The 27,708-nt window shown below is 39.2% G+C and overlaps 1 protein-coding gene across 8 annotated transcripts in view; it reads left to right on the top strand.

The window, feature by feature from the left end:
* Positions 1-27,708, top strand: part of CadN (neural cadherin) — a 722,349-nt gene that overhangs the window by 657,310 nt on the left and 37,331 nt on the right. For 6 of the 8 annotated variants that reach the window (XM_071656109.1, XM_071656108.1, XM_071656102.1 and 3 more), the window contains exons 16-21: positions 7,778-7,921; positions 11,160-11,275; positions 15,221-15,385; positions 17,356-17,493; positions 23,994-24,140; positions 24,244-24,517. In XM_071656109.1, the coding sequence (XP_071512210.1) occupies positions 7,778-7,921; positions 11,160-11,275; positions 15,221-15,385; positions 17,356-17,493; positions 23,994-24,140; positions 24,244-24,517 (984 nt within the window). Of the gene's footprint in view, positions 1-7,777; positions 7,922-11,159; positions 11,276-14,573; positions 14,739-15,220; positions 15,386-17,355; positions 17,494-23,993; positions 24,141-24,243; positions 24,518-27,708 lie in introns of all 8 variants that reach the window. The other 2 variants (XM_071656106.1, XM_071656103.1) reach the window with 1 other exon arrangement.

Raw genomic sequence — 27,708 nt, 5'->3', positions numbered from 1 at the left:
TTAACAGGACATTACTGTCTTAGGCTAAATTTGTAAACTGTTTATCTATATTGACCACGTAATGTTATGACCACCACAAGCCACACGTTATACCACCACAAGCCACACATGTTATGACCTCCACAAACCACATGTTATGACCACCACAAGCCACATGTTATGACCGCCACAAGCCACACATGTTATGACCGCCACAAGCCACACATGTTATGACCAGTTGTGACCACCACAAGCCATACGTGTTATGACCACCACAAGCCACACATGTTATGACCACCACAAGCCACACATGTTATGACCGCCACAAGCCACACATGTTATGACCACCACAAGCCACACATGTTATGACCACCACAAGCCACACATGTTATGACCGCCACAAGCCACACATGTTATGACCGCCACAAGCCACACATGTTATGACCACCACAAGCCACACATGTTATCACCACCACAAGCCACACATGTTATCATCACCACAAGCCACACATGTTATCACCACCACAAGCCACGCATGTTATGACCGCCACAAGCCACACATGTTATGACCACCACAAGCCACACAGGTAAATGGCAGCAGCACAACTCCTCCTACTATATATTGAATATGCAATACAGAAGAGTGCACCCATCACTTTTCATGTCTCATTTCTCCCAGTGCGCCCAGGGTAGGAGGGAAGGGTAAGATAGGCTAACAGTTGTACACATCAAGGCTGCTCCAAATGATCCGCAAATTTTAATGGCGGTTGCAAGATGGTCGAGCATTTCCCGCCTCACTAGCGCTGCCTAGACTTCCATGACGCAGCGACACTGTATGCAGGTCAGCACGGCACAAGATTCGTCGGCTGTACGTGTCGGGGGGAAAAGGAATTTTCATCGGGCAAAAATGAGAAAATTCTCTCTCTCTCTCTCTCTCTCTCTCTCTCTCTCTCTCTCTCTCTCTCTCTCTCTCTCTCTCTCTCTCTCTCTCTCTCTCACCAACATGGTGGCTGCGCTAGACTTCCTTCCTATTTACCTTCGGCTGGTGGAATTTAAATATTGACTCGGAGATGCCTGAGAAATAGACGTAAATTGGGATGTAGTTTGCTCACGCATCTGAGAGTGGAATTAAAAGAGTTTACATATTTGACAGTTATGTAAATATCAAGATAGAAAGTGAATTAGGTACAGTATTGTGGGCTGGGTGTGACGCGGGTGTTCGCCAGGAGTAAGGCAGTGTTCGCTGGTAGAAGGTTGAGTGGTGCTCGTAGTGTGGCTGTCTTCTCCAGCGAACGTTCTTGTCAGCGAGAGTTTTAAACGTGTTGATCCTTATACCTTCACTTTCATGTAGCCAACGTGCATTGGGTTTTTTTGTTAAGATTTAATTTTCTTTCGTTGACTTACAAACTAGGTCATTATTCACAAAATCATGAACGTTCCTGCAACAGTGATAGGATTTAAGTATATATATTTATATATATATTTTTTTTTTTTTTTTTCATACTATTCGCCATTTCCCGCGTTTGCGAGGTAGCGCTAAGAACAGAGGACTGGGCCTTAGAGGGAAAATCCTCACCTGGCCCCCTTCTCTGTTCCTTCTTTTGGAAAATCAAAAAAAAAAACGAGAGGGGAGGATTTCCAGCCACCTGCTCCCTCCCCTTTTAGTCGCCTTCTACGACACGCAGGGAATACGTGGGAAGTATTCTTTCTCCCCTATCCCCAGGGATATTTATATATATATATATATATATATATATATATTTATATATATATATATATATATATATAATATATATATATATATATATATGTATATGATAGAGTTGATAGAGATGCTCTGTGGAAGGTACTAAGAATATATGGTGTGGGAGGCAAGTTGTTAGAAGCAGTGAAAAGTTTTTATCGAGGATGTAAGGCATGTGTGCGTGTAGGAAGAGAGGAAAGTGATTGGTTCTCAGTGAATGTAGGTTTGCGGCAGGGGTGTGTGATGTCTCCATGGTTGTTTAATTTGTTTATGGATGGGGTTGTTAGGGAGGTGAATGCAAGAGTTTTGCAGTCTGTTAGGGATGAGAGAGCTTGGGAAGTGAGTCAGTTGTCGTTCGCTGATGATACAGCGCTGGTGGCTGATTCATGTGAGAAACTGCAGAAGCTGGTGACTGAGTTTGGTAAAGTGTGTGAAAGAAGAAAGTTAAGAGTAAATGTGAATAAGAGCAAGGTTATTAGGTACAGTAGGGTTGAGGGTCAAGTCAATTGGGAGGTGAGTTTGAATGGAGAAAAACTGGAGGAAGTAAAGTGTTTTAGATATCTGAGAGTGGATCTGGCAACGGATGGAACCATGGAAGCGGAAGTGAATCATAGGGTGGGGGAGGGGGCGAAAATCCTGGGAGCCTTGAAGAATGTTTGGAAGTCGAGAACATTATCTCCGAAAGCAAAAATGGCTATGTTTGAAGGAATAGTGGTTCCAACAATGTTATATGGTTGCGAGGCGTGGGCTATGGATAGATTAGTGCGCAGGAGGGTGGATGTGCTGGAAATGAGATGTTTGAGGACAATATGTGGTGTGAGGTGGTTTGATCGAGTAAGTAATGTAAGGGTAAGAGAGATGTGTGGAAATAAGAAGAGCGTGGTTGAGAGAGCAGAAGAGGGTGTTTTGAAATGGTTTGGGCACATGGAGAGGATGAGTGAGGAAAGATTGACCAAGAGGATATATGTGTCGGAGGTGGAGGGAACGAGAAGTGGGAGACCAAATTGGAGGTGGAAAGATGGAGTGAAAAAGATTTTGAGTGATCAGGGCCTGAACATGCAGGAGGGTCAAAGGCATGCAGGAATAGAGTGAATTGGATCGATGTGGTATACCGGGGTCGACGTGCTGTCAATGGATTGAACCAGGGCACGTGAAGCGTCTGGGGTAAACCATGGAAAGTTCTGTGGGGCCTGGATGTGGAAAGGGAGCTGTAGTTTCGGGCATTATTGCATGACAGCTAGAGACTGAGAGTGAACGAATGGGGCCTTTGTTGTCTTTTCCTAGCGCTACCTCGCACACATGAGGGGGAGAGGGATGTTATTCCATGTGTGGCAAGGTGGTGATGGGAATGAATAAAGGCAGACAGTGTGAATTGTGTGCATGTGTATTAATGTATATGTCTGTGTGTGTATATATATGTGTACATTGAGATGTATGGGTATGTATATTTGCATGTGTGGACATGTATGTATATACATGTGTATGTGGGTGGGTTGGGCCATTTCTTTCGTCTGTTTCCTTGCACTACCTCACAAACGCGGGAGACAGCGACAAAGCAAAATGAATAGATAAATATATATATATATATATATATATATATATATTTCTTTTCTTTTCTTTTCTTTCAAACTATTCACCATTTCCCGCATTAACAAGGTAGCGTTAAGAACAGAGGACTGGGCCTCTGAGGAAATATCCTCACCTGGCCCCCTTCTCTGTTCCTTCTTTTGGAAAATTAAAAAAAAACAAGAGGGGAGGGGAGGATTTCCAGCCCCCCCCCAAAAAAAGGCGCAGTCCTCTGTTCTTAACGCTACCTCACTAACGCGGGAAATGGCGAATAGTTTGAAAGAAAGAAAAAAGATATATATATATATATATATATATATATATATATATATATATATATACATATTTTTTTTATTTTTGCTTTTTATATATATATATATATATATATATATATATATATATATATATATATATATATATATATATATATATATAATTACAGAATATGATACTATAACATAGATCATGAAGGCCACGTTGTACTAGCAACCTGTCTAGAATACGTGTTTTCTATTCGTTTTTTTGCGTTTTAAGGAATTTTGTGGCCGGGGTGCCAAAATCTTCCATGTACCATGACGTATTTATATTCCTGAATAGTTTTATACTAGTTGCACAAATTTTCAGATATATGGTAAATTGTTGTCATAAAAGCATTGATAATTCAGGAGACAGATTTTCACATTTTGGGCCCAAACTATTGGACTCTGGGAAGGGTCAACAGGTCATTGTCAGCAGGAAGGACCCCAGAGCTAGTGAGAGGTGGTGGCTGCTGTCCCCAAATCTCAATGTTGAAAGTGGAGCAGTTTCTCATCATCCCTAGTGTTTATCATCCTCATCATCCCGTGTGTTTGTCATCTTCATCCCTTATCTTTCTCATGTTCATCCCAGTCTTGTTCTCATCCTCATCCCTTGTGTTTTTCGTTTTCATTCTTTGTGTTTCTCATCGTCATCCCTTTTGTTTCTTATCATCATCCTTTGTATTTCTTATCCTCATCCCTTGTGTTTCTTATCTTCTTCCCTTGTGTTTCTCATTCTCATAACATTAGCTTCCAGTTTTCATCCGTTATTTCCCATATTCTTTAGTGTTTTTCATCATACCATGTTTTTATTTTCATCCTTTGTGTTTATTTTTATCTTTTATATTTCTTATCTTCATCCCTTGTTTCTCATCCTCATCCTTGATGTTTCTTGTCCACACCATGTTTTTCATCCTCATCCCTAGAATTTCTTTTCATCATTCCTTGTTTTACATGCATATCCCTTGTTTCTTATCCACTTTCCATCAGTTTATCTTCATTCTTATTGTTTCTCATCCTCTTTCCATCTGATTATCTTCGTTTCTAGTGTTTGTCATTCATTATCAATGTTTATTATCTTCCTTATCCTTCAAATATTTACCCTCATTTCTTGCGTTTCTCTACCGTATTCTTAATATCTCTCTCTCTCTCTCTCTCTCTCTCTCTCTCTCTCTCTCTCTCTCTCTCTCTCTCTCTCCCTCCTTTCATCTCCATACTTCCCTACATTGTACCACCCTCCTTGCTTCCCTCCATCTCCTTGTCTCCTTCCATCCCCTTTCATCCTATCCATTGCCTTGCCTCTCCACCACCTTGTCTTCTACCTCCTTCTCCCTGCCATAATTCTTCCCTCCTTCCATCTCCTTGACAGCATCAGTTATAACTGCCCTTCAGTAACAGTCCTAACAGTCTTGTTACAAAGTTAAAACTAGCCAAGTTGTGTCATGTCCTTTGGGTTTCCATTGTGTGTTGGTGAGCTTATCATCGGACACCAGAAGCCGCCACACTGGCACCCTAATATTACTGCCGCTTAGTGGACACTACACCACTATGCCTGGGTGACCCTAAGCTTTCACAGCTGCTCCTATTGTCACCAAATCTCCAAGGGCTAGAGAGTTGCCATCCTCATGTTGTTCCAAGGATGTTAGGCTCTGGTTGTTCATCATCTATATTATTTCATTACAGTCAGCAGTTTTCCATACAAACATCTCTGTTGGATTGTTAAAAAGATAATACTAGTATGAATATAAAGCATCAGTTGTTGTGAAACAGCATTAAGTGAGCTAGAAAGGTAGTTGGACAAATAGAATTGAGAAAATTTGGTCTGTGAAGATGTATGTCTCCCTTGTTGGTAGACTTGGTCCTGTAGCGTTGAGAGATGCCCAGAGCCACGAGTCCCTGAAGACCCATGACGTGTGACAGCGAGAGTTACTGCTGCTTTATGACCCACACCTCCATTACATTCACTACAACAGCACCACTCCCCAACTGCCACAGTTCACCACTTGACACCATTGTTAACACTACCAAAAGCTGCAGCAGCAATAAAAGCCATTGCTCCACTGCCACCACCTGCTAGCATGGTATCACTACTTAACAGTATTACTACCCGCCACCATCACTAACACCACAAAAGATTGCACAGAGATTTACAATAGTGGACAATGTTCTAATTACAAAATTTTCAAAGAAATTATATTAGAAAAATACTGAACAAAGACTGAAGAGAAGAAGCCTTATATATCTCTGTAAATTTAAATGTGGTAATATAATGCTGCATGTAACTACTGGCAAATATTATGTACCCAAAGAGAGATATAATTTTTATAAATTCAGATATGATGATAGCAGGCCACCTGTAATTACTGGCAGATATTATGTACTTAGAGGAGAAAGTTTTTTTTTCATTCAGATGTGGTGATACCAGGCTACATGTAATTACTGGCAAATATCACATGACTCCAGAGGAGGAAGTTACTGTACTTCGTGCAGTGATCAGCAATTAGGAGATGAATTTCATTGTTTATGGCAAGTTTCCATGATGAATGATAAGCAAAAGTACATTTAATCGTGTTATTTCAGTATACCCAGTGCTTTGAAAATGAGTACATTATTCCACACAAAATGACGTTCAAATCTTGTTGGCTTTATTTTATGTGTTGCATAAATTTTGCGTTGTTCATTTTACCTTTTTACTTGGATAGAACTAATGATATTGTTGGATCTGGTGTAAGTTGGATTGATATAGATGTAAGATTGGTTTGTGTAGAATGAATCATTACATGCTGGATTCATAATAGTCCTGGAAGAAGTTGATGCTTTTGTCCAACTTTTTGTCCCTGCCTCTTTTCTATATTGACTTAGAGAAGGATGTGTTGCTATTACAGTTGTTCTTTAATGTACCACGATTTAACGGATTTCAGATTGAACAGACCGAGCAAATAATGATGCATTAGTAGCAGTTTGAAAAATTTAAGAAAAAGATTCTCAAATGCCACACCATGTGCATTTCATATCACACCTTTTTTGATAGTGTTGGGTATACTCGCTTTGTTTCAGTTTCAGTCTCCCTCAAGCTACTGTGCAGTTAGGTTGAATACACAGAATTGTGAATTAAGTAATTTTGCAATCCTTACAAATCAACATGGCATCAAGTGATAGAGGAGTTAAAGCATGCGAACCGTATATTGTATTAAAAAAGTGGCCCATGGATTACATTCTTGATTTAATGAACTCTCAGCATTAATGGACATCCTCTCTCCTGATTAGTCCATTGAAATGAAGGGTTACTGTATCTATATCTCTGACACCTGTTTCCCCTGGGAACTCCCATCATGGGGGTGGCCATAGCAGAAGAGTCTCCACTTATCCCTGTTCGTACATGCTTCCTTCACATACACCATTCCACACATTATTACACCATTTCTCCCTCTCAAGTACTCTTCCACTCTTTTCTCCCATATCACAGGTGGTCATCCTCTTGCACCAACCCTTTCATCATACTATCATATACTCTCCTTGTAAAAAGAAAAAAAAAAGAAAATGCATTCGTTCCACATGCCCAAACTGTTACCTGAAAGTATTGCATTTCATTTATTCTACACTCCACAGTTCATTCTCTTTGCATTACTTGCCATACCAGATCTCACCTCTTCATTTCAGATAGTCATACCACATGCTCTTCTTATGTTGCTCATTTCCACAGCCTGGATTCTTGACCTTTGCATTTGTTCTTCATAATTATTTTCTTTATGTATTCCAAAATATTCATACTTCTGATTTCAATTATGGACATTAACACCATACTGCACTTTGAAATACCCTACAGTAACTGGATAGTGAGGATTTTTTTTTTAGAGACTCAAATGGAGGCTAAGCTCGTATCAGAAAGATTTATCACCCATGTACGTGCTATTGACAGGATAATTTTTTAAAGAGGAACTATTATTAGATATGGACCATATTTTAATATTTTAACTTTATTGGAAGCAATGGAGAGTTGGATGCCTTAACTGGTAAACAGGTATTTGCAAACCCAGGATTCTCATGATCAGTATGCTGATCATTCAGAGGTAGTATATGGACAGTATAACGTAATCTGTAATGCTGAATGTCATTTATCCCCTTTTTTATGTAGTGTAGTGTCATTGGTTTGTTTTATATATGTTAATATGTATTTTTCATCTCTTTACAGTGACGAAATTCATCCGTATTGGTATTGCGGATAAGAATGACAACCCACCTTTCTTTGATAAAACTTTGTATGAGGCTGAAGTAGATGAAAATGAAGACATTCAGCATACTGTTCTTACAGTTACTGCCAAGGATCTTGATGAGTGTGAGTACCCTTGCTTTTCTTAACGCTACCTTGCTAATTCGGGAAATGGCGAATAGTTTGAAAAAAGGTGCAAGAGGTGAAAAAAAGGGCAAATGAGAGTTGGGGTGAGAGAGTATCAGTAAATTTTAGGGAGAATAAAAAGATGTTCTGGAAGGAGGTAAATAAAGTGCGTAAGACAAGGGAGCAAATGGGAACTTCGGTGAAGGGCGCAAGTGGGGAGGTGATAACAAGTAGTGGTGATGTGAGAAGGAGATGGAGTGAGTATTTTGAAGGTTTGTTGAATGTGTTTGATGATAGAGTGGCAGATATAGGGTGTTTTGGTCGAGGTGGTGTGCAAAGTGAGAGGGTTAGGGAAAATGATTTGGTAAACAGAGAAGAGGTAGTGAAGCTTTGCGGAAGATGAAAGCCGGCAAGGCAGCGGGTTTGCATGGTATTGCAGTGGAATTTATTAAAAAAGGGGGTGACTGTATTGTTGACTGGTTGGTAAGGTTATTTAATGTATGTATGACTCATGGTGAGGTGCCTGAGGATTGGCGGAATGCGTGCATAGTGCCATTGTACAAAGGCAAAGGAGATAAGAGTGAGTGCTCAAATTACAGAGGTATAAGTTTGTTGAGTATTCCTGGTAAATTATATGGAAGGGTATTGGTTGAGAGGGTGAAGGCATGTACAGAGCATCAGATTGGGGAAGAGCAGTGTGGTTTCAGAAGTGGTAGAGGATGTGTGGATCAGGTGTTTGCTTTGAAGAATGTATGTGAGAAATACTTAGAAAAGCAAATGGATTTGTATGTAGCATTTATGGATCTGGAGAAGGCATATGATAGAGTTGATAGAGATGCTCTGTGGAAGGTATTAAGAATATATGGTGTGGGAGGAAAGTTGTTAGAAGCAGTGAAAAGTTTTTATCGAGGATGTAAGGCATGTGTACGTGTAGGAAGAGAGGAAAGTGATTGGTTCTCAGTGAATGTAGGTTTGCGGCAGGGGTGTGTGATGTCTCCATGGTTGTTTAATTTGTTTATGGATGGGGTTGTTAGGGAGGTAAATGCAAGAGTTTTGGAAAGAGGGGCAAGTATGAAGTCTGTTGGGGATGAGAGAGCTTGGGAAGTGAGTCAGTTGTTGTTCGCTGATGATACAGCGCTGGTGGCTGATTCATGTGAATAAGAGCAAGGTTATTAGGTACAGTAGGGTTGAGGGTCAAGTCAATTGGGAGGTGAGTTTGAATGGAGAAAAACTGGAGGAAGTGAAGTGTTTTAGATATCTGGGAGTGGATCTGGCAGCGGATGGAACCATGGAAGCGGAAGTGGATCATAGGGTGGGGGAGTGGGCGAAAATTCTGGGGGCCTTGAAGAATGTGTGGAAGTCGAGAACATTATCTCGGAAAGCAAAAATGGGTATGTTTGAAGGAATAGTGGTTCCAACAATGTTGTATGGTTGCGAGGCGTGGGCTATGGATAGAGTTGTGCGCAGGAGGATGGATGTGCTGGAAATGAGATGTTTGAGGACAATGTGTGGTGTGAGGTGGTTTGATCGAGTGAGTAACGTAAGGGTAAGAGAGATGTGTGGAAATAAAAAGAGCGTGGTTGAGAGAGCAGAAGAGGGTGTTTTGAAGTGGTTTGGGCACATGGAGAGAATGAGTGAGGAAAGATTGACCAAGAGGATATATGTGTCGGAGGTGGAGGGAACGAGGAGAAGAGGGAGACCAAATTGGAGGTGGAAAGATGGAGTGAAAAAGATTTTGTGTGATCGGGGCCTGAACATGCAGGAGGGTGAAAGGAGGGCAAGGAATAGAGTGAATTGGAGCGATGTGGTATACCGGGGTTGACGTGCTGTCAGTGGATTGAATCAAGGCATGTGAAGCGTCTGGGGTAAACCATGGAAAGCTGTGTAGGTATGTATATTTGCGTGTGTGGACGTATGTATATACATGTGTATGGGGGGGGGTTGGGCCATTTCTTTCGTCTGTTTCCTTGCGCTACCTCGCAAACGCGGGAGACAGCGACAAAGTATAAAAAAAAAAAAAAAATATATATATATGCATATATATATATATATATATATATATATATATATATATATATATATATATATATATGAAGGTGAAATTGCGATTCTGTAGTTCAGATGATTTTACTTAACGTAATTTTTCTTCATGTACATCACTACATGTTTCACAAAGACAATCAACCTAATCAGGTGCAAACAATTCAAAGTTTTTAAGTCCCAACACCACCACAACCTGATGAGGTGGATTGTCTCTGTGAAACATGCAGTGATGCACATGTGTAAGAATTATGTTTAATGAAATTATCTGAACTACCATATTGCGATTTCACCTTCATAGCTATCATCATAGACTAGTATGATTTATATATATATATATATATATATATATATATATATATATATATATATATATATATATATATATATATTATAGATTTGGCTGTGTAGACATGAAAGGAATATTGCCAAAATCAGTAAATGAAATTCATTAGAAAAAAAATTTTGGCTCTTTTTTTTTTTTTATATGTAAATGAATGAAGGAAGTACTTCACAGTTGAATATTTTTAAGAACCAGCTACTGACATAGTTACTGTATAACTGGCCACATTATGTACATTTATTTGAATAACATTTGACCTCACTAGCTGTTTTCCCTCTTTTCCTTTGTTATTTTTGCAAACTGCAGTGAGTAAGGGAAATTTAAATCTCCCATCATTGTTGATAATATGAAATATTGCATTTTAGTGTTATTGCTGAATAGTTTAAAGAGTTATTTTCATACTAGGCACAGCTTTATTGTGGCTATATTTTTTAGGAAATACATTATATTTCTCCTCTCTCACTCATAGTTCTGCAGAGCAGAATGTATCTAAGAATAAAGAATCTTTCATTTTTCATGAGTTTATCCCACAAAGTCCACATGAATAATACCTCAGCTATGCTATTCCACACTTTAGGCCTTTACACATATCATCCCTCCCCATCGTAACAAATAGATGCCTTTTCATATTCCAGGCACCTCATTACCCCAAACGTTTCCACATACATTTATCGAAGCACATTATCAAGAACTCCTCACACAACTTACCCAAACATTTTTTCACCAATCTACTTGATGTTCTGTGATATATGCTTGTATTTTTTATACATGATTATTAATCTGTCTCTGCACTACTAACATTGTTGATTTTATTGCTCCAGCAGTATATATTACTTTATAATGGTGTAATTACAGCCTCTCGGATCAGATATGAGATCACAGGTGGTAACATTGGTGGAGCATTTGCTGTGAAAAACATGACTGGGGCCATCTATGTTGCTGGACCTTTGGATTATGAAACAAGGAAGCGGGTGAGTTATCATTAAAGTCTCGTCTTACTAGATTTAAAGTAACTTATTTTAACGTGCAGTTAATCTGCGAGGTGAATTAAATCTTGCTGATGCGTTTCTACAACATAACTTTATGATCAGTTGTGTTTTTCAGAACTAAAATGCAGAGAACTCATAGGTGAGGTGCTTTTGCCGCAATACTATATAAACATGAAATATTGATGGCTCATCATAGTTATTGTTCATTTCCCTCAGGGAATTGTATTGTTGAGATACTGTATAGTAGATTTTATTGGAGTGCTAATTCAGTGTACTTAAGTAAACTGTGATAAGTTGCAAATTTTTTTTAAGCAACTTAAAAGGTACAGGCAGTTCCATAAATTCGTTTTTTTTTCTTTCTTTTTTTTTTTAAAGCTAAGACAGCATTGGCAACTGAGGCTCTAATCAAGGTTGCGCCAGGAAAACAGACAAAATAGGCCACATTCGTTCACACTCATTCTCTAGCTCTCGTGTAATGCACCACAACCACAGCTCCCTATCCACATCCAGGCCCCTATATAGCGATGCTGTTTTGTGTGGGGCGGGTTAGAGCTTGGAATGGATGAATGCAAGTAGGTATGAATATGTACATGTGTATATGTTTGTATATCTGTGTATGTATATGTATGTATACATTAAAATGTATTGGTATGTTTATGTGCGTGTGCGGACGTGGATGTATATACATGTGTATGTGGGTGGGTTGGGCCATTCTTTCGCCTGTTTCCTTGTGCTACCTCGCTAACACGGGAGACAGAAACAAAGAATAATAAATATATAAGTATATGTTTCGGTGCATTACACATGACAGCTAGAGAGAGAGTGTGAACAAATGTGGCCTTTGCTGTCTTTTCCTAGCGCTACCTCGCGCGGGGGAAGGGGGTGCCATTTCATGTGTGGCAGAGTGGCAGCGGAATGGATGAAAGCAGCAAGTATGAATATTTACATGTGTATGTGCCAGTATATGTATATATACATTGAAATGTATAGGTATATATATGTGCGTGTGTGGGCATTTATGTATATACATGTGTATGTGGGTGAGTTGGGCCATTCTTTCGCTTGTTTCCTTGTGCTAACTCGCTAACATGGTAGATAGTGATTAAGTATAATAAAATGATAAATATAGATAATCTGTGTATGTTTATATATAAATATATGGGATTTATGTATATACATGTGTATGTGGGTGTGTTAGGCCATTCTTTCATCTGTTTCCTTGTGCTACCTCGCAAACACAGGAGACGGCAACTAAGTATATTAGAAGCAGTAAAAAGTTTTTATCAAGGATGTAAGGCATGTATACTAGTAGGAAGAGAGGAAAGTGATTGGTTCTCAGTGAATGTTGGTTTGCAAGTGATTGGTTCTCAGTGAATGTTGGTTTGCGGCAGGGGTGCGTGATGTCTCCATGGTTGTTTAATTTGTTTATGGATGGGGTTGTTAGGGAGGTTAATGCAAGAGTTTTGGAAAGAGGGGCGAGTATGCAGTCTGTTGTGGATGAGAGAGCTTGGGAAGTGAGTCAGTTGTTGTTTGCTGATGATATTGTGCTAGTGGCTGATTCGGGTGAGAACCTACAGAAGCTGGTGACTGAGTTTGGTAAAGTGTGTGAAAGAAGAAAGTTGAGAGTAAATGTGAATGAGAGCAAGGTTATGAGGTACAGTAGGGTTGAGGGACAAGTCAATTGGGAGGTAAGTTTGAATGGAGAAAAACTGGAGGAAGTGAAGTGTTTTAGGTATCTGGGAGTGGATTTGGCAGCGGATGGAACCATGGAAGCGGAAGTGAATCATAGGGTGGGGGAGGGGGCGAAAGTTCTGGGAGCATTGAAGAATGTGTGGAAGTCGAGAACATTATCTTGGAAAGCAAAAATGGGTATGTTTGAAGGAATAGTGGTTCCAACAATGTTATATGGTTGCGAGGTGTGGGCTATAGATAGAGTTGTGCGGAGGAGGGTGGATGTGCAGGAACTGAGATGTTTGAGGACAATATGTGGTGTGAGGTGGTTTGATCGAGTAAATAATGAAAGGGTAAGAGAGATGTGAGGTGATAAAAAGAGTGTGGTTGAGAGAGCAGAAGAGGGTGTTTTGAAGTGGTTTGGTCACATGGAGAGAATGAGTGAAGAAAGATTGACAAAGAGGTGATATGTGTCTGAGGTGGAAGGAACAAGAAGTGGGAGACCAAATTGGAGTTGGAAAGATGGAGTGAAAAAGATTCTGAGTGATCAGGGCCTGAACTTGCAGGAAGGTAAAAGGCATGCAAGGAATAGAGTGAATTGGAACGATGTGGTATACTGGGGGCGACGTGTTGTCACTGGATTGAACCAGGGCATGTGAAGCGTTTAGGGTAAACCATGGAAAGTTTTGTGGATGTGGAAAGGGAGCTGTGGTTTCGGTGCATTATACATGACAGCTAGAGACTGAGTGTGAACGAATGTGGCCTTTGTTGTCTTTTCCTAGCGCTACCTCGCGCACATGCGGGGGGAGGGGGTTGTCATTTCATGTGTGGCAGGGCGGCGACAGGAATGAAATAGGGCAGACAAGTGTGAATTATGTACATGTGTATATATTTATATGTCTGTGTGTGTATATATATGTGTATACGTTGAGCTGTATAGGTATGTATATGTCCGTGTGGGGGGTACTCTTAAATATGTAAGTGTTCCCTCTCTTACCCATGAAAAACCAGTTCAAGAACTCACTTTTGACACCAGTTGCCCATGATGTGCTTTACCTGAACCAGTGTGATCTGGTGGTTAATGGGCTCATAGGGGCTGATAAAAATGGAATGCAACCATCTTTTTAGGTTCCAGTGGTTTGTTTGAGCTGCATTGTAATGTCTGTTATTCTTTAATACAAACTTGTAGTTTTTTGTGCACCTAATTTCCTGTCAGAAATTAAACTTGGAGAATTATTTTAAGCAAGCTACCATCATCTTACCTTTTGAGGGTTCAGAAAAACTATAAGGTATTTCATACTATCAGAATGTATATTCCATCATTCGTTACAACAAGAAAAGCAAGAATCTAAATGGTATGGCTTGGACATAAGTCTCTTCTCTTGTTTCATTTACTCAGAATTATCATAGGACTCCTTTGAAGAAAAAGACTTATTCTAAAGATGTACTATTATATTTCCAGAATATTGTTTCAAAGCTATTTTTATATAATACTGTAACCATCTGTATTCCCATGTTGTTATATTTCTTATTTTCAGGACTAATCAGTATAGATGGAGGCTTGTCCACACTGATACTTCTTTACTTTACATGAATTTTATTTGTCCAGTATGAGCTCAGACTGGTGGCATCTGACAACCGTAATGAAAACCACACTACAGTTGTCATTCATGTTAAAGATGTGAATGACAATCCACCCATGTTTGATCGGCCACTGTATGAGACGCAGATCACCGAGGAAGATGACCGCAGTCTGCCTAAAAATATCCTTACGGTCTCTGTCCTTTAGAATATCTTTTTCTGGCTTGCTCTCAGAATGCACCACTCACTTGTCTGTGTTTCTCCTGAATGTATTAGTTTTCAGTGTTTAATGTTGTTAACGTCATGAGCATTTTACAGTAGAATTTCAGTGATGCCTTTTGAAAGTGAAGACAATTTTTTTACCTTTACTTCATAAATGTGATGCTCATGACCCTAACACAAATTACAGTCTAGGCTTTTAGACAGATTTTTATATGCTGCCATTTTCCCTTTGATGTGCATGCCACAGTCCTTACAAACTTGATTTTTTTTATCCTTATAATGCACTTTCAGATTATTTTGGCCCCCATTTTATTCCAGTGAGGTGCATGTGCAGGAGATTTGATAGCAGTTTGATTTTATATTGAGTTCTGTTTTACTGCAGAAAGCATGCCAGTGAGGTATCATGTTTACTGTTTTTGTTTCCGTTCCCCGGATGCTTGTTTGGTGGTTCAGTACGAACTAAGTCTAGTAGCCACCGATAGTGTCAACGAGGCAACCACCAAAGTAATCATCCACATCACCGATGTCAATGACCGCCCTCCAGAGTTCGACCGACCTAATTATGAAGCTACCATTGAAGAGGAGCGCAGTGAGGGTTTGCCTATACTACTACTCAAGGTAGACTGATTTATTAATTTTAGGAGAAGAGTGAAGTATATAGAATGATAACCATATTGTTTAGAAATGCTGGGACTGATTAATATATACATTTACATCTCATGTCTTCCTTGCATTTTAAAGAAGGCAACTAAAAGGGATTGGAGTGGGGGCTGGAAACCCTACCCTTCTTGTATTATGGTTTTGTAATAAATAGAATAGAAAAAAGAGCCAAGCAAGGTGTGCTCATCCTCATCAAATGATCAAGTTTCTCATTGTGTGTGGATGTAACCAAGATAAGAAGAAAGGAGTGGTAAGTAGTTTGTCTTAGTACAGGAATGTGGATGCTCTGGTTCTCAGTGAAATTAAGCTTAAAGAGCAAGGGGGTAAGAAATGTTTGGAAATGTCTTGGGTATAAAGTCAGGGGTTAGTGTGAGGGTAAGAGCTAAGAAGGAGGGAGCACTTCTGCAGGAGGAGTTGTGGGAATGTGTGAGAGTATAAAGAAACAAGTCCCAGACTCATGCAGTTAAAAATGGAAGTGGATTATGTTAGGAGAAGGATTATAAGTGGTTATGCACTTGGAGGCAAGAGGAGTGGGGAAGTGAAGTGAGTGTTTTGGGAGGAGCTGAGTGTGTGTGTGTCAGCAATTATGATGTTAGGGTATTAGGTACATATCAATAACGGTTGGTTTGAACATGAGAATGGGTAATGTGGCAGAAGTCTGTTGCTCAGATAGGTAATTTATTTGATGATAATAAATAGTCAAATTTATCACTGGAGCTAGGGAAGTAAAAATACTATCAATTCTACATATACAAAGAGAGAACTACACGGGACAGGACAGTTGGGCTGGAAAACCTCACCACTTAAAATTGTCATGTCACCTTCCAAAAATAGGAACTGAAGAAAGCCAAATAAGGATTCCTGCTCCTCGAAGACTCTTGCTGGGGAGGCTGTCATGTGTCTTCGTGGCACTACCTCGTTAGAGTGAATAACAGCAGACAAGTATGAAAAAAATTTACCACAGACCATATGAATATTATTATTTCTTGAGAGAAAGACTGAAGACTCCATAGATATTTTAAGGATTCTATTAATTAGTGAGGCTAATTAGTACATATAATGCCTGTTTATAGTTTATTTCTGTCACAGCAGTGTTCTTTCATTTGATATGAATATAGTGATATCACAAAAATTGCATGTGAAGAAAATAAAGCAAATGAATTACAAGAGTAAACATCATACAGGGATCAGCGCAGTCTTTTAAAAGATAAATTGATATTTTTGGTTTTCAAAGAAATTTTTTAACAATTCACTGTTCCAAGTTGACATCAGATGGTGCAGTTGATTGAGAACAAATTTGAAAAGCTGATTTGTTTAAGATGTTGTGCATGAACAATGAATGTCCTCCAAAAAATATAGAGGAAGATGATAGAAGTTTGAACAGTCCTTTTAGGAGAAAGCTTCAGACTGTAAAGAAACCACTGTTAAAGTTGCATTTCATGTTAACGCAGCAGAGCTATGTGGTTGATTGTAGTATTTTTGAGTTATTACAGATTTTTTCACCCTTATTGATGCTTTAAGGTACTTAGAATGCTGTCTTGCAGTTAAAGAATATATGTGATTAATATTAGTGTTCATGAGTTATTACATGATTTTTTCCACCCTTTATTAATGCTTTAAGGTACTTAGAATGCTGTCTTGCTGTTCACAAATTTTATCCTATTCTCCTCTGTTAATGCATGAAAAATAGCTTAATTCATGTTCAGTGTTCTCATCTGCATGTGCAAACTAAATGGCACCAGCAAAAAAAAAAAAAAATGTTTATTAAATTTAATCTATAGTGGAACTTTTTGATCATTATATAATGTAAATGAGTAAAGAATTACTTTGATTGTGTAGCACTGTCTAGATATGACCTGTTGTTTGAGATCTCAAGTAATTTAGTCATGCATAGACTGAGGTATTGATACTGATTAATTACCTTACAGGTTACAGCCACAGATGGTGACCGTGATCGTGTACAAGACATTGTGTACTTCTTAACGGGTCAAGGAATTTACATGGACAATCCAGATCAGTCTCAGTTTGAGGTTAACCGTACATCAGGAGAAATCTTTGTCAGGAAGGTGAGTTTGGAGGTTCATGGTTAACATGTACATACTTGAAAATGCTGTGTGAAGATCTGACCAGAAGAGATATTAATTTATCTGCTTTTGCTTTGCATTGTGCAAATCTATAACATACTTTTATTACCTAAAGGTAAGTTTTAGATTTATATGTTTAGCTGTTATTTTTAATGTTTATGTGCAATATATGTGCTTTTCAGATGCTTGTCTGTTTATCTCTCTCATAAGTAGGTGAAACCATTATGATTTCACTGTTGATATGACCAAAAAATGAGTCAGATTAAGAGATATAATCTACGTGGAGGAAATTCTGTCTTTGACAGTGGTGCCTCTACTTGTGACTGGTTTCACATCATCATCCCATTTTTAAAAAGTTCTAGAATTTTAACTTTTGCACACAAAAGTACGTAATAATAAAGTGAAAAATTATGCCATAAATTTTTCGCTTCCACAACTATGTACTTTTATATGCAAGTTCAAGGAACTTTTGAAAAACAGGATGATGATGTGAAACCAGTCTCATGTAGAAGCACCACCATGAGATGAATATACAGATGTTAAGGAAGGAATTTCCTCCACATTGGTTACAACTCTTAACCAGAGACACCTTTTTTGACCATATACTTGGGAAAGGAACTTGGCAGTGGATGGAACCATGGGACCAGTTGTAAAGGGTAGGGTGGATGAGAAGGCTAAGTTTCTGAGCTAATTCAGGAATGTGCATAAAGAAAAGTCATTGTCTCTAAGGGCAAAGATAGGTATGTTTAGATGTATATTAATCCCAAAGATCTTGTATGATATGAGACATGGATGTAGATAAGGATGCACGAAGGAGGATGGATGTGTTGGAAATGAAATATTTGAGGACAGTTTTTATTGAAATGGTTTGATAAAGTAAGAAAAGGATAAGAGAGAGGTGTGTTAATAAGAAGCGTGTTGAAGAGAGTGGCAAAGGGTGTGTTGAAACTCTTAACCAGAGACACCTTTTTTGACCATATACTTGGGAAAGGAACTTGGCAGTGGATGGAACCATGGGACCAGTTGTAAAGGGTAGGGTGGATGAGAAGGCCAAGTTTCTGAGCTAATTCAGGAATGTGCATAAAGAAAAGTCATTGTCTCTAAGGGCAAAGATAGGTATGTTTAGATGTATATTAGTCCCAAAGATCTTGTATGATATGAGACATGGATGTAGATAAGGATGCACAAAGGAGGATGGATGTGTTGGAAATGAAATATTTGAGGACAGTTTTTATTGAAATGGTTTGATAAAGTAAGAAAAGGATAAGAGAGAGGTGTGTTAATAAGAAGCGTGTTGAAGAGAGTGGCAAAGGGTGTGTTGAAATGGCTTGGGCATATGGAGTGAATGCTACACACCAACCTTTACCTAGAACTACTCACTCTCCCTTCTTCCTACTTGTACCCACGCCTTACACTTTTGATAGAAGCTTCTCACTGCTTCTAATAGCTTTCTTCCCACACCATATATTCTTAAGACCATCTACTAGGCATCTCTATTAACCCTATCATATGCTTTCTTAGATCCATTAATGCTACTTACAAATCCTCCTGTTTCTCTAAGGAATTCTCATACTCTATCTTCAAAACAAACACCTGATCCACACATCCTCTACCTCTCCTGAAACCACATTGTTCCTCTCCATCCAGATCCCTGTACATGGCTTTACCCTCTCAATCTTCACTCTCCCATATAACATACCAGGTAAACTCACCTTTGTCTCCTTCACCTTTTACTGTGGCATTGAGTGCATTCCTTCAGTCCTCATGCACCACACTGTGATTCATACATACATTGAAAACCATAAATAACCAATCAACAAGAACCCCATTTCTTAAGAAATTCAACTGCAGTACCATCTCCTGCAACTGCCTTGCCACATTTCACAAGGCTTTTAACACAGCTTCTTTTCACCAAAACTCTTTCCATGACTCTCTCACTTTGCACACTGTCCAGAACCAAACATCCTACCTCTTACACTTTATTATCAAACACATTCAACTGCTAGAAGCAGTGAAAAGCTTTTATCGAGGATGTGAGGCATGTGTACGAGTAGGAAGAGAGGAAAGTGATTGGTTCCCAGTGAATGTCGGTTTGCAGTTGTTTAATTTGTTTATGGATGGGGTTGTTAGGGAGGTGATTGCAAGAGTTTTGGAGAGAGGGGCAAGTATGCAGTCCATTGGGGATGAGAGGGCTTGGGGAGTGAGTCATTTGTCATTCGCTGATGATACAGCGCTGGTGGCTGATTCGGGTAAGATACTGCAGAAGTTGGTGACCGAGTTTGGTAAAGTGTGTGAAAGAAGGAAGCCGAGAGTAAATGTGAATAAGAGCTAGGTTATTAGGTTCAGTAGGGTGGGTGGACAAGTAAATTGGGAGGTAAGTTTGATTGGAGAAAAACTAGAGGAAGTGAAGTGCTTTCGATATCTGGGAGTGGATTTGGCAGCGGATGGAACCATGGAAGTGGAAGTGAGTCACAGGGTGGGGGAGGGGGTGAAGGTTCTGGGAGTGTTGAAGACTGCATGGAAGGCAAGAACGTTATCTCAGAAAGCAAAAATGTTTGAAGGAATAGTGGTTCCAACAATGTTATATGGTTGTGAGGCAAGGGCTATAGATAGGGTTGTGTAGAGGAGCGATCGGGCCTGAACATACAGGAGGGTGAAGGGCGTGCAAGGAATAGAGTGAATTGGAACGATATTGTATACCGGGGCTGACATGCTGTCAATGGATTGAACCAGGGCATGGGAAGCATATGGGGTAAACCATGGAAAGTTTTGTGGGGCCTGCATGTGGAAAGGGAGCTGTGGTTTCGGTGCATTACACATGACAGCTAGAGTCTGAGTTTGGATGAATGTGGCCATTGCTGTCTTTTCCTAGCACTACTTCGCGCGCACGCAGGGGGAGGGGAGGTGTCATTTAATGTGTGGCAGGGGTGGCAGCGGAAGTGGATGAAGACAGCATGTATGAATAAGTGCATGTGTATATATGTATGTGTCTGTGTATGTATATGTATGTATACATTGAAATGTATAGGTATGTATATGTGCGTATGTGGGCGTTTATCTATATACACGTGTATGTGGGTGGGTTGGGCCATTCTTTTGTCTGTTTCCTTGCACTACCTTGCTAACACAGGAGACAGCGACAAAGTATAATATATAAATACATTCAACAGCACATCAGAATTTGTCACTATTAGTGATGCTCCCATTTGTTTTCTTGCTTTTCACACTTCCAGAATATCATATTCTCCCTTAAGTTTACTGATAATTGCTCACCCCAACTATCCTTTGTCCTCATATTTAGACCCTGCACCTTAGTCTTGACCTCATGAAGCTTTCTCTTGTACATCCAACCATTTGCACTCCTTCCATGTAAGTACCACCCATATACCTCTCATTACACTTTCACGAGCAACTTTACTTTGTCATTCCACCATTCACTCCTTTTCTAATCTGCCTACCTTCCACATGCCACACATTTCTCTTGCACATGTCAGCACTGCTTCCATAAATAACTCCTATTCCTAACCCACTCCCTGTTTTGTTTGCTCCCCCCTTTTGTCATTCTACACTCATTCTCTCCTTGTCTTCTTCATGCTTCTCTTTACTGAAAACACCAACAAATGTTCACCCTTGCCTCCAACAGGCAATGGTCAGATGCTCCACCAGCTGCCTCTCTTGACACTTTCACATGCTAGGGAGATACACAAGATGTTATTCAGCTCAGAGTACATGGAAAAATTGGTTCAACCGTTTGACCAACATAATGACAATATAAATAAGCAGAGTAGTTCATGGGGTTAGAGAGAGTTCAGCTTTGGGACCACATTGCATTCCAGCCGTCTATCGAAAAAAGACAAAACATAAAACATAAAAATCAGTACCAATGATGTTACCGATGAGGCATTGTCTAAAGAAAAGTAACATGGCAGACATTCTTAGAATTGCAGATACTTGATACACAAAGGAGGATTTTAAATTAATGCTTAGGCAAGTTAGGCCATTTAGTGGGAATTCACATGAAAAAGATGTTTTTGAAAAAGCGATGAAAAGATGCCCATTGGAACATTTGATGGAAAAGTTATGTAAACTCCATTATTAGCTCATTACAGCAATACCTGTGAAACTTTAATGAAACTGAAGAAAATTTTCCATGATTTTAAGGCATTTAACAAAGCAGAACAGTATTTTAAAAGTGAACATCCTTTTCTGTTTCCTTTCATACTTTTTTGCAAGGTAATGGCAGGAACACACAGAGAAAAGGCCTCATTTTTTCACATCTTTTTTCTGACCGTTATATGTTTCACTCCAAAACCAGAGACCTCCTATCCACAGCCATGCTTCATAGACCTTTCTGTGGTTTTCTCCAGCTGCTTCATATTACCTGTTTCAGTCTATTATACCACATTGCTCCAGCTCACTCTCTGTGCACACCATTCACCTTCATGAATGTTCAGACCTGAAGCACTCATGAACTGTTTCACTCAGTACTTACATACATCTCCTCTTCTCTCTCCTTTCATTGTCTCCTCTACATTTGACATGTATATCCTCTTTGTAAACCTCTCATTTCATTTTTTCTACACATTCAAACCATTTCAGCACACTTGTCTTCAGCCCTCTTGATCACATCTGTGTGTTACCCTATCATTACTTACACATTCAACTTTCCCCACACTACAGACTGTCCTTAAAAATTTGATTTCCAACATATCCACCTTCTACACATTTTCACCTATAGTACAAGCTTTGCATTCACAAAACATTGTTGGGACTACTGTACTTTCAAGCATTACCACTTTTCTCCTCCCACATAGTGGCCTCTCTTTCCACACATTCATCATGGTAACTAGTGAAGATTATTAGAAGATGAATCGGAATTTTAAGCTGACAAAGTTTAAGGTAGTAGCAAATGGGACCTGTATGATGAAAAGATTATAACAGGAGTACCACAGAGAATTGTATTATCCTTGGTTCCCATTATAAAAGTGATACTAGGCATTGATAGAGAAGTAAAAGAAAACAGTCAGGTGTTTTGTTTATGACATTAGAGTAAGCAAATTCATGTGATTAGAAGATCAAAAAGAGAATTAAAATGACTTAGCTATATTACTGCAAATCAGCAGAATGGAACATAAAAACAAAAATAAATAAATCATGGAAATATCAACAGTACATTGATGACACCACATAAAGGCTTGGTGGAAAGTGATGAAAAGTGAAGTAAAAGTCAAAGATGTAGGAATCCGTACAGCATACATCAAAACCTTGTCCATCACCAATATATTTTCACAAGTGATACAAAACTAAGGTTCATTGTAGGTACAAACATATGACACCCTCAGGTGAAATCACTGTACATCTGGTTGCAGAGTCTAGTGTTTATAAAGGTGTGAGCAGCAACCTGCCACAGTGTGCCTCAGGTTATCTTTGGGGAAGAATGTTCTTTCTTGACTCCTCCTAGTTGCCACTTCATTTTGGAAATTTTTTTAAGGGCACTGTATTTCTTCCTCCTATGCCTCAAAATGGTGGGTACATACCTCTCTAAGTAAGAAAGAGAAATCCAGAATTCTTGTCTGGAAGCAAGAAAATGTGGGTATACATGAGATTTCTAAGCACACTTGGTGCCTAAACCTATCCCTGGTCACCCATGAAAGACTTACAGATGTACAGATAACCTCATCAGATGGGAATTATTTTAGCAATCCCGTATCATCACCCAGGGATAGTTTTGGTGGTTGGATGACATTGCGAGGGAGGCCATGGGCAATAGAGTGATGAGGTCGACAGGGTTTTTTGCAGATGCTGTATTTGAGAACCCAGAATTCAATGAGCATAATGAAAAGACACGACAGCCTAGCCAAGTAATATCCATTATGATAATGGGAACTTTCACAGTAAGAGATAGAAAACTATATCAAAATGTTTATGTTTACATAAGCAAATTGAATACTGCTTTTTCATAAGGTTGCTAGAAAATCAAACAAGTTGAAAGGTTCAAGAGGATTCAGAAATACTTCAAGAGAAGAATCAAGGGCAAAGAATGTATGAACTATCATAAGAGGCTGAAAGAACTAAATCTTTACAGCATAGAAAGGAAAATGATTTATTTATGACAACTAATTGAGGATTACGTTACTTGTACTTAAGACCTCTTGAAACACTTTAACTTTCGTAGACCTGCCATTAGGTAGACTTGCTACAAACTTTCAGAAAATGTAAAATAACTTTTTTATGGCAGGATTTTGGTCATAATAATTTGGAATGAAACTTTTTAGACATGATTTTTTGCAGGTATTTTCCTTGAGTCAAGCACTTTAGCGACAAATACACTCAGAGCATTTGAAATTATATTTGTTGTTGCTTTTGTCTGTCTGATGTATAATGTATACATAATGCTTTTTAGCATTTATTTTTTCCCTATTTTTCTCCCATCCCAGTTTGTTCATTATCCAACAAAATCATGATTACCACTATCTTTGCAGCCTCTTGATCGTGATCATCCAAAAGGCCGGCCAACTTGGAGATTTACTGTATTTGCCCAGGATGAAGGTGGCACTGGCCTTGTGGGCTATGCCGATGTGCAGGTCAACCTTAAAGACATAAATGACAATCCCCCAGTTTTCCCACAGGTATGGATAAAGCAATTTATTATTCTTCACAGACTTTTGTTTATATTTTTATATATTTTGTGTAGATTTAATGAGTTTTAAGTAATTTACATCATATTTTCAGATGGTATACTTTGGAAATGTAACAGAAAATGGAACTCAAGGAATGGTTGTTATGACGATGACAGCAGAAGATTATGATGATGCAAATGAAGGTACTAATGCAAAGTTAACCTACTCCATTGAAAAGAATGTGATTGATGAAAACACAGCCACACCCATCTTTGAAATTGAACCAGATACAGGGGTGATCAAAACTGCTGTTTGTTGTTTGGATAGAGAAAAAACTCCAGATTATTCCATACAAGTTGTTGCTGTTGATGGAGGAGGATTGAAAGGTGAGATAATTGTTGCATTAATGTCTTAGATTCTTTTAAATGCTGCATATCCTTAATTCCTGCTTGTGAAATGTTGTTAGTATTCATTAAAACATTTTTAAGAAAGGAGATGGAAAGATAAGGTAAAGGAGACTTTGAGATATTAGGACCAAAATGTTCAGGAAGGAGAGAGGTGTGCATGGAATAGAATGCACTGGAAATGTGATTCTGTCTTGAAATTGCAAATGGAGTAGATTCATTGAATGTTTCCTAACATTGTCATGATTATTTTATACTTCACATGTATTATTTCCCTTTCTTCTTTAGATGAAGTTTAGTTTCTTTACTCTTGTGTTTGCTTGCTGGTCAGAGCCAAGAGTAGATGCTTATACCAACTCTGGGTCTGTCCTGGTTGTTCCCTTGAATTTTAATTCCTTCTAATTTGGTGATTGTGATGACAGCTTCATACCTGAGTAATCAGTGATTCTTGAAAGCATTTTTGTAAAACCAGGTTTTTTGTTTGATTTTAAAGTATATCTTTGGAATAGAAACCTTAACTGTATGTAATAATTAAGCAGAGCATGATTTTAACTAGCAACAGTAGTGTAGTTGATATCATTATATATCTTAATCTTGAAATTTTATGTCATTATAGAAGGGCATGTGAAACATCTAGGGTAAACCATGGAAAGGTCTTTGGGGCTTGGATGTATATAGGGAGTTGTGGTTTCAGTGCATTACACATGACATCTAGAAACTGAGTGTGAATGAATGTGGCCTTTTTTATGTTTTCTTGGCGCCGCCTCACTGATGCAAGTGCTGGCGATGCTGTTTCCTGTGTGGCAGGGTGGCGCCAGGAATGGATGAAAGCAAGTGAGTATGAATGTGTACATGTGTATATATGTATATGGCTGTTTATGTATATGTTGGTATGTACATGTATATATGTATGTGTGGTCGAGAGAGCAGAAGAGGGTGTATTGTAATGGAGCAGGTGTTTGCTTTGAAGAATGTATGTTAGAAATACTTAGAAAAACAAATGGATTTGTATGTAGCATTTATGGATTTGGAGAAGGCATATTATTGAGTTGATAGAGATACTCTGTGGAAGGTATTAAGAGTATATGGTGTGGGAGGCAAGTTGCTGGAAGCAGTGAAAAGTTTTTATAGAGGCTGTAAGGCATGTGTACAAGTAGGAAGAGAGGAAAGTGATTGGTTCTCAGTGAATGTCGGTTTGCGGCAGGGGTGTGTGATGTCTCCATGATTGTTTAATTTGTTTATGGATAGGGGTTGTTAGGGAGGTGAATGCAAGAGTTTTGGAGAGAGGGGCAAGTATGCAGTCTGCTGTGGATGAGAGGGCTTGGGAAGTGAGTCAGTTTTTGTTCGCTAATGATACAGCGCTAGTGGCTGATTCAGGTGAGAAACTGCAGAAGCTGGTGACTGAGTTTGGTAAAGTGTGTGAAAGGAGAAAGCTGAGAGTAAATGTGAATAAGAGCAAGGTTATCAGGTACAGTAGGGTAGAGGGACAAGTCAATTGGGAGACGATTTTGAATGGAGAATAACTGGAGGAAGTGAAGTGTTTCAGATATCTTGGGAGTGAATTTGGCAGCGAATGGAACCATGGAAGCAGAAGTGAATCACAGGGTGGGGAGGGGGCAAAAGTTCTGGGAGCATTGAAGAATGTGTGGAAGGCGAGAACTTTGTCTTGGAAAGCAGAAATGGGTATGTTTGAAGGAATAGTGGTTCCAACAATGTTATATGGTTGCGAGGCATGGGTTATAGATAGGGTTGTGTGGAGGAAGGTGCATGTGTTAGAAATTAGATATTTGAGGACAATATATGGTGTGAGGTGGTTTGATCGAGTAAGTAATGAAAGGGTGAGAGAGATGTATGGTAATAAAAAGAGTGTGGTTGAGAGAGCAGAAGAGGGTATATTGAAATGGTTTGGTCACATGGAGAGAATGAGTGAGGAAAGATTGACAAAGAGGATATATGTGTCAGAGGTGGAGGGATCGAGGAAAAGTGGGAGACCAAATTGTAGGTGGAAGGATGGAGTGAAAAAGATTTTGAGTGATCAGGGCCTGAACATTCAGGAGGGTGAGGCGTGCAAGGAGTAGAGTGAATTGGAACGATGTGGTATACCGGGGTCGACGTGCTTTCAATGGATTGAACCAGGGCATGTGAAGTGTCTGGGGTAAACCTTGGAAAGTTAAATTTATGGGGCCTAGATGTGGAAAGGGAGCTGTGGTTTTGGTGCATTAAACATGATAGCTAGAGACTGAGTGTGAACGAATGTGGCCTTTGTTGTCTTTTCCTAGCGCTACCTCGCGCACATGCGGGGGGAGAGGGTTGTCATTTCATGTGCGGCGGGGTGGCGAGAGGAATGAATAAAGGCAGTATGAATTATGTACTTGTGTATATATGTATATGTCTGTGTATGTATATATATGCATACATTGAAATGTATAGGTATGCATATGTTCATGTGTGGACATTATGTATATACATGTGTATGTGGGTGGGTTGGGCCATTTGTTCGTCTTGTTTCCTTGTGCTACCTCGCTAACGCGGGAGACAGCGACAAAGTATAATAAGATAGATAGGTAGTATGTTTGAGGAAAGGAACCTGAATGTTTTGGCTCTGTGTGAAACGAACCTCAAGGATAAAGGAGAAGAGTGGTTTGGGAATGTCTTGGGAGTAAAGTCAGAGGTTGGTGAGAGGACAAGAGCAAGGGAAGGAGTAGCATTACTCCTGAAACAGGAGTGGTGGGAGTATATGACAGAGTGCAAGAAAGTAAACTCTAGATTGATATGGGTTAAATTGAAAGTGGATGGAGAGAGATGGGTGCTTATTGGTGCATAGGCACCTTAGCATGAGAAGAAAGATTATGAGAGGCAAGTGTTTTGGTAGCAGCTGAATGAGTGTGTTAGTAGTTTTGATGCACGAGACCGGGTTATAGTGATGGGTCATTTGAATGCAAAGGTGAGTAATGTGGCAGTTGAGGGAATAATTGGTGTACATGGGGTGTTCAGTATTGTAAATGGAAATGGTGAGGACTCGTGATTGGGAATACCTGGTTTAAAAAGAGAGATATACATAAGTATACGTATGTAAGTAGGAGAGATGGCCAGAGTGTTATTGGATTATTTGTTAATTGATAGGCATGCGAAAGAGAGACTTTTGGAAGTTAATGTGCTGAGAGGTCCATCTG

This window comes from Panulirus ornatus, chromosome 62, assembly GCF_036320965.1.
Source record: "Panulirus ornatus isolate Po-2019 chromosome 62, ASM3632096v1, whole genome shotgun sequence".
Lineage (NCBI taxonomy): Eukaryota > Metazoa > Arthropoda > Malacostraca > Decapoda > Palinuridae > Panulirus > Panulirus ornatus.
This window is presented reverse-complemented; position numbering and strand designations above follow the sequence as displayed.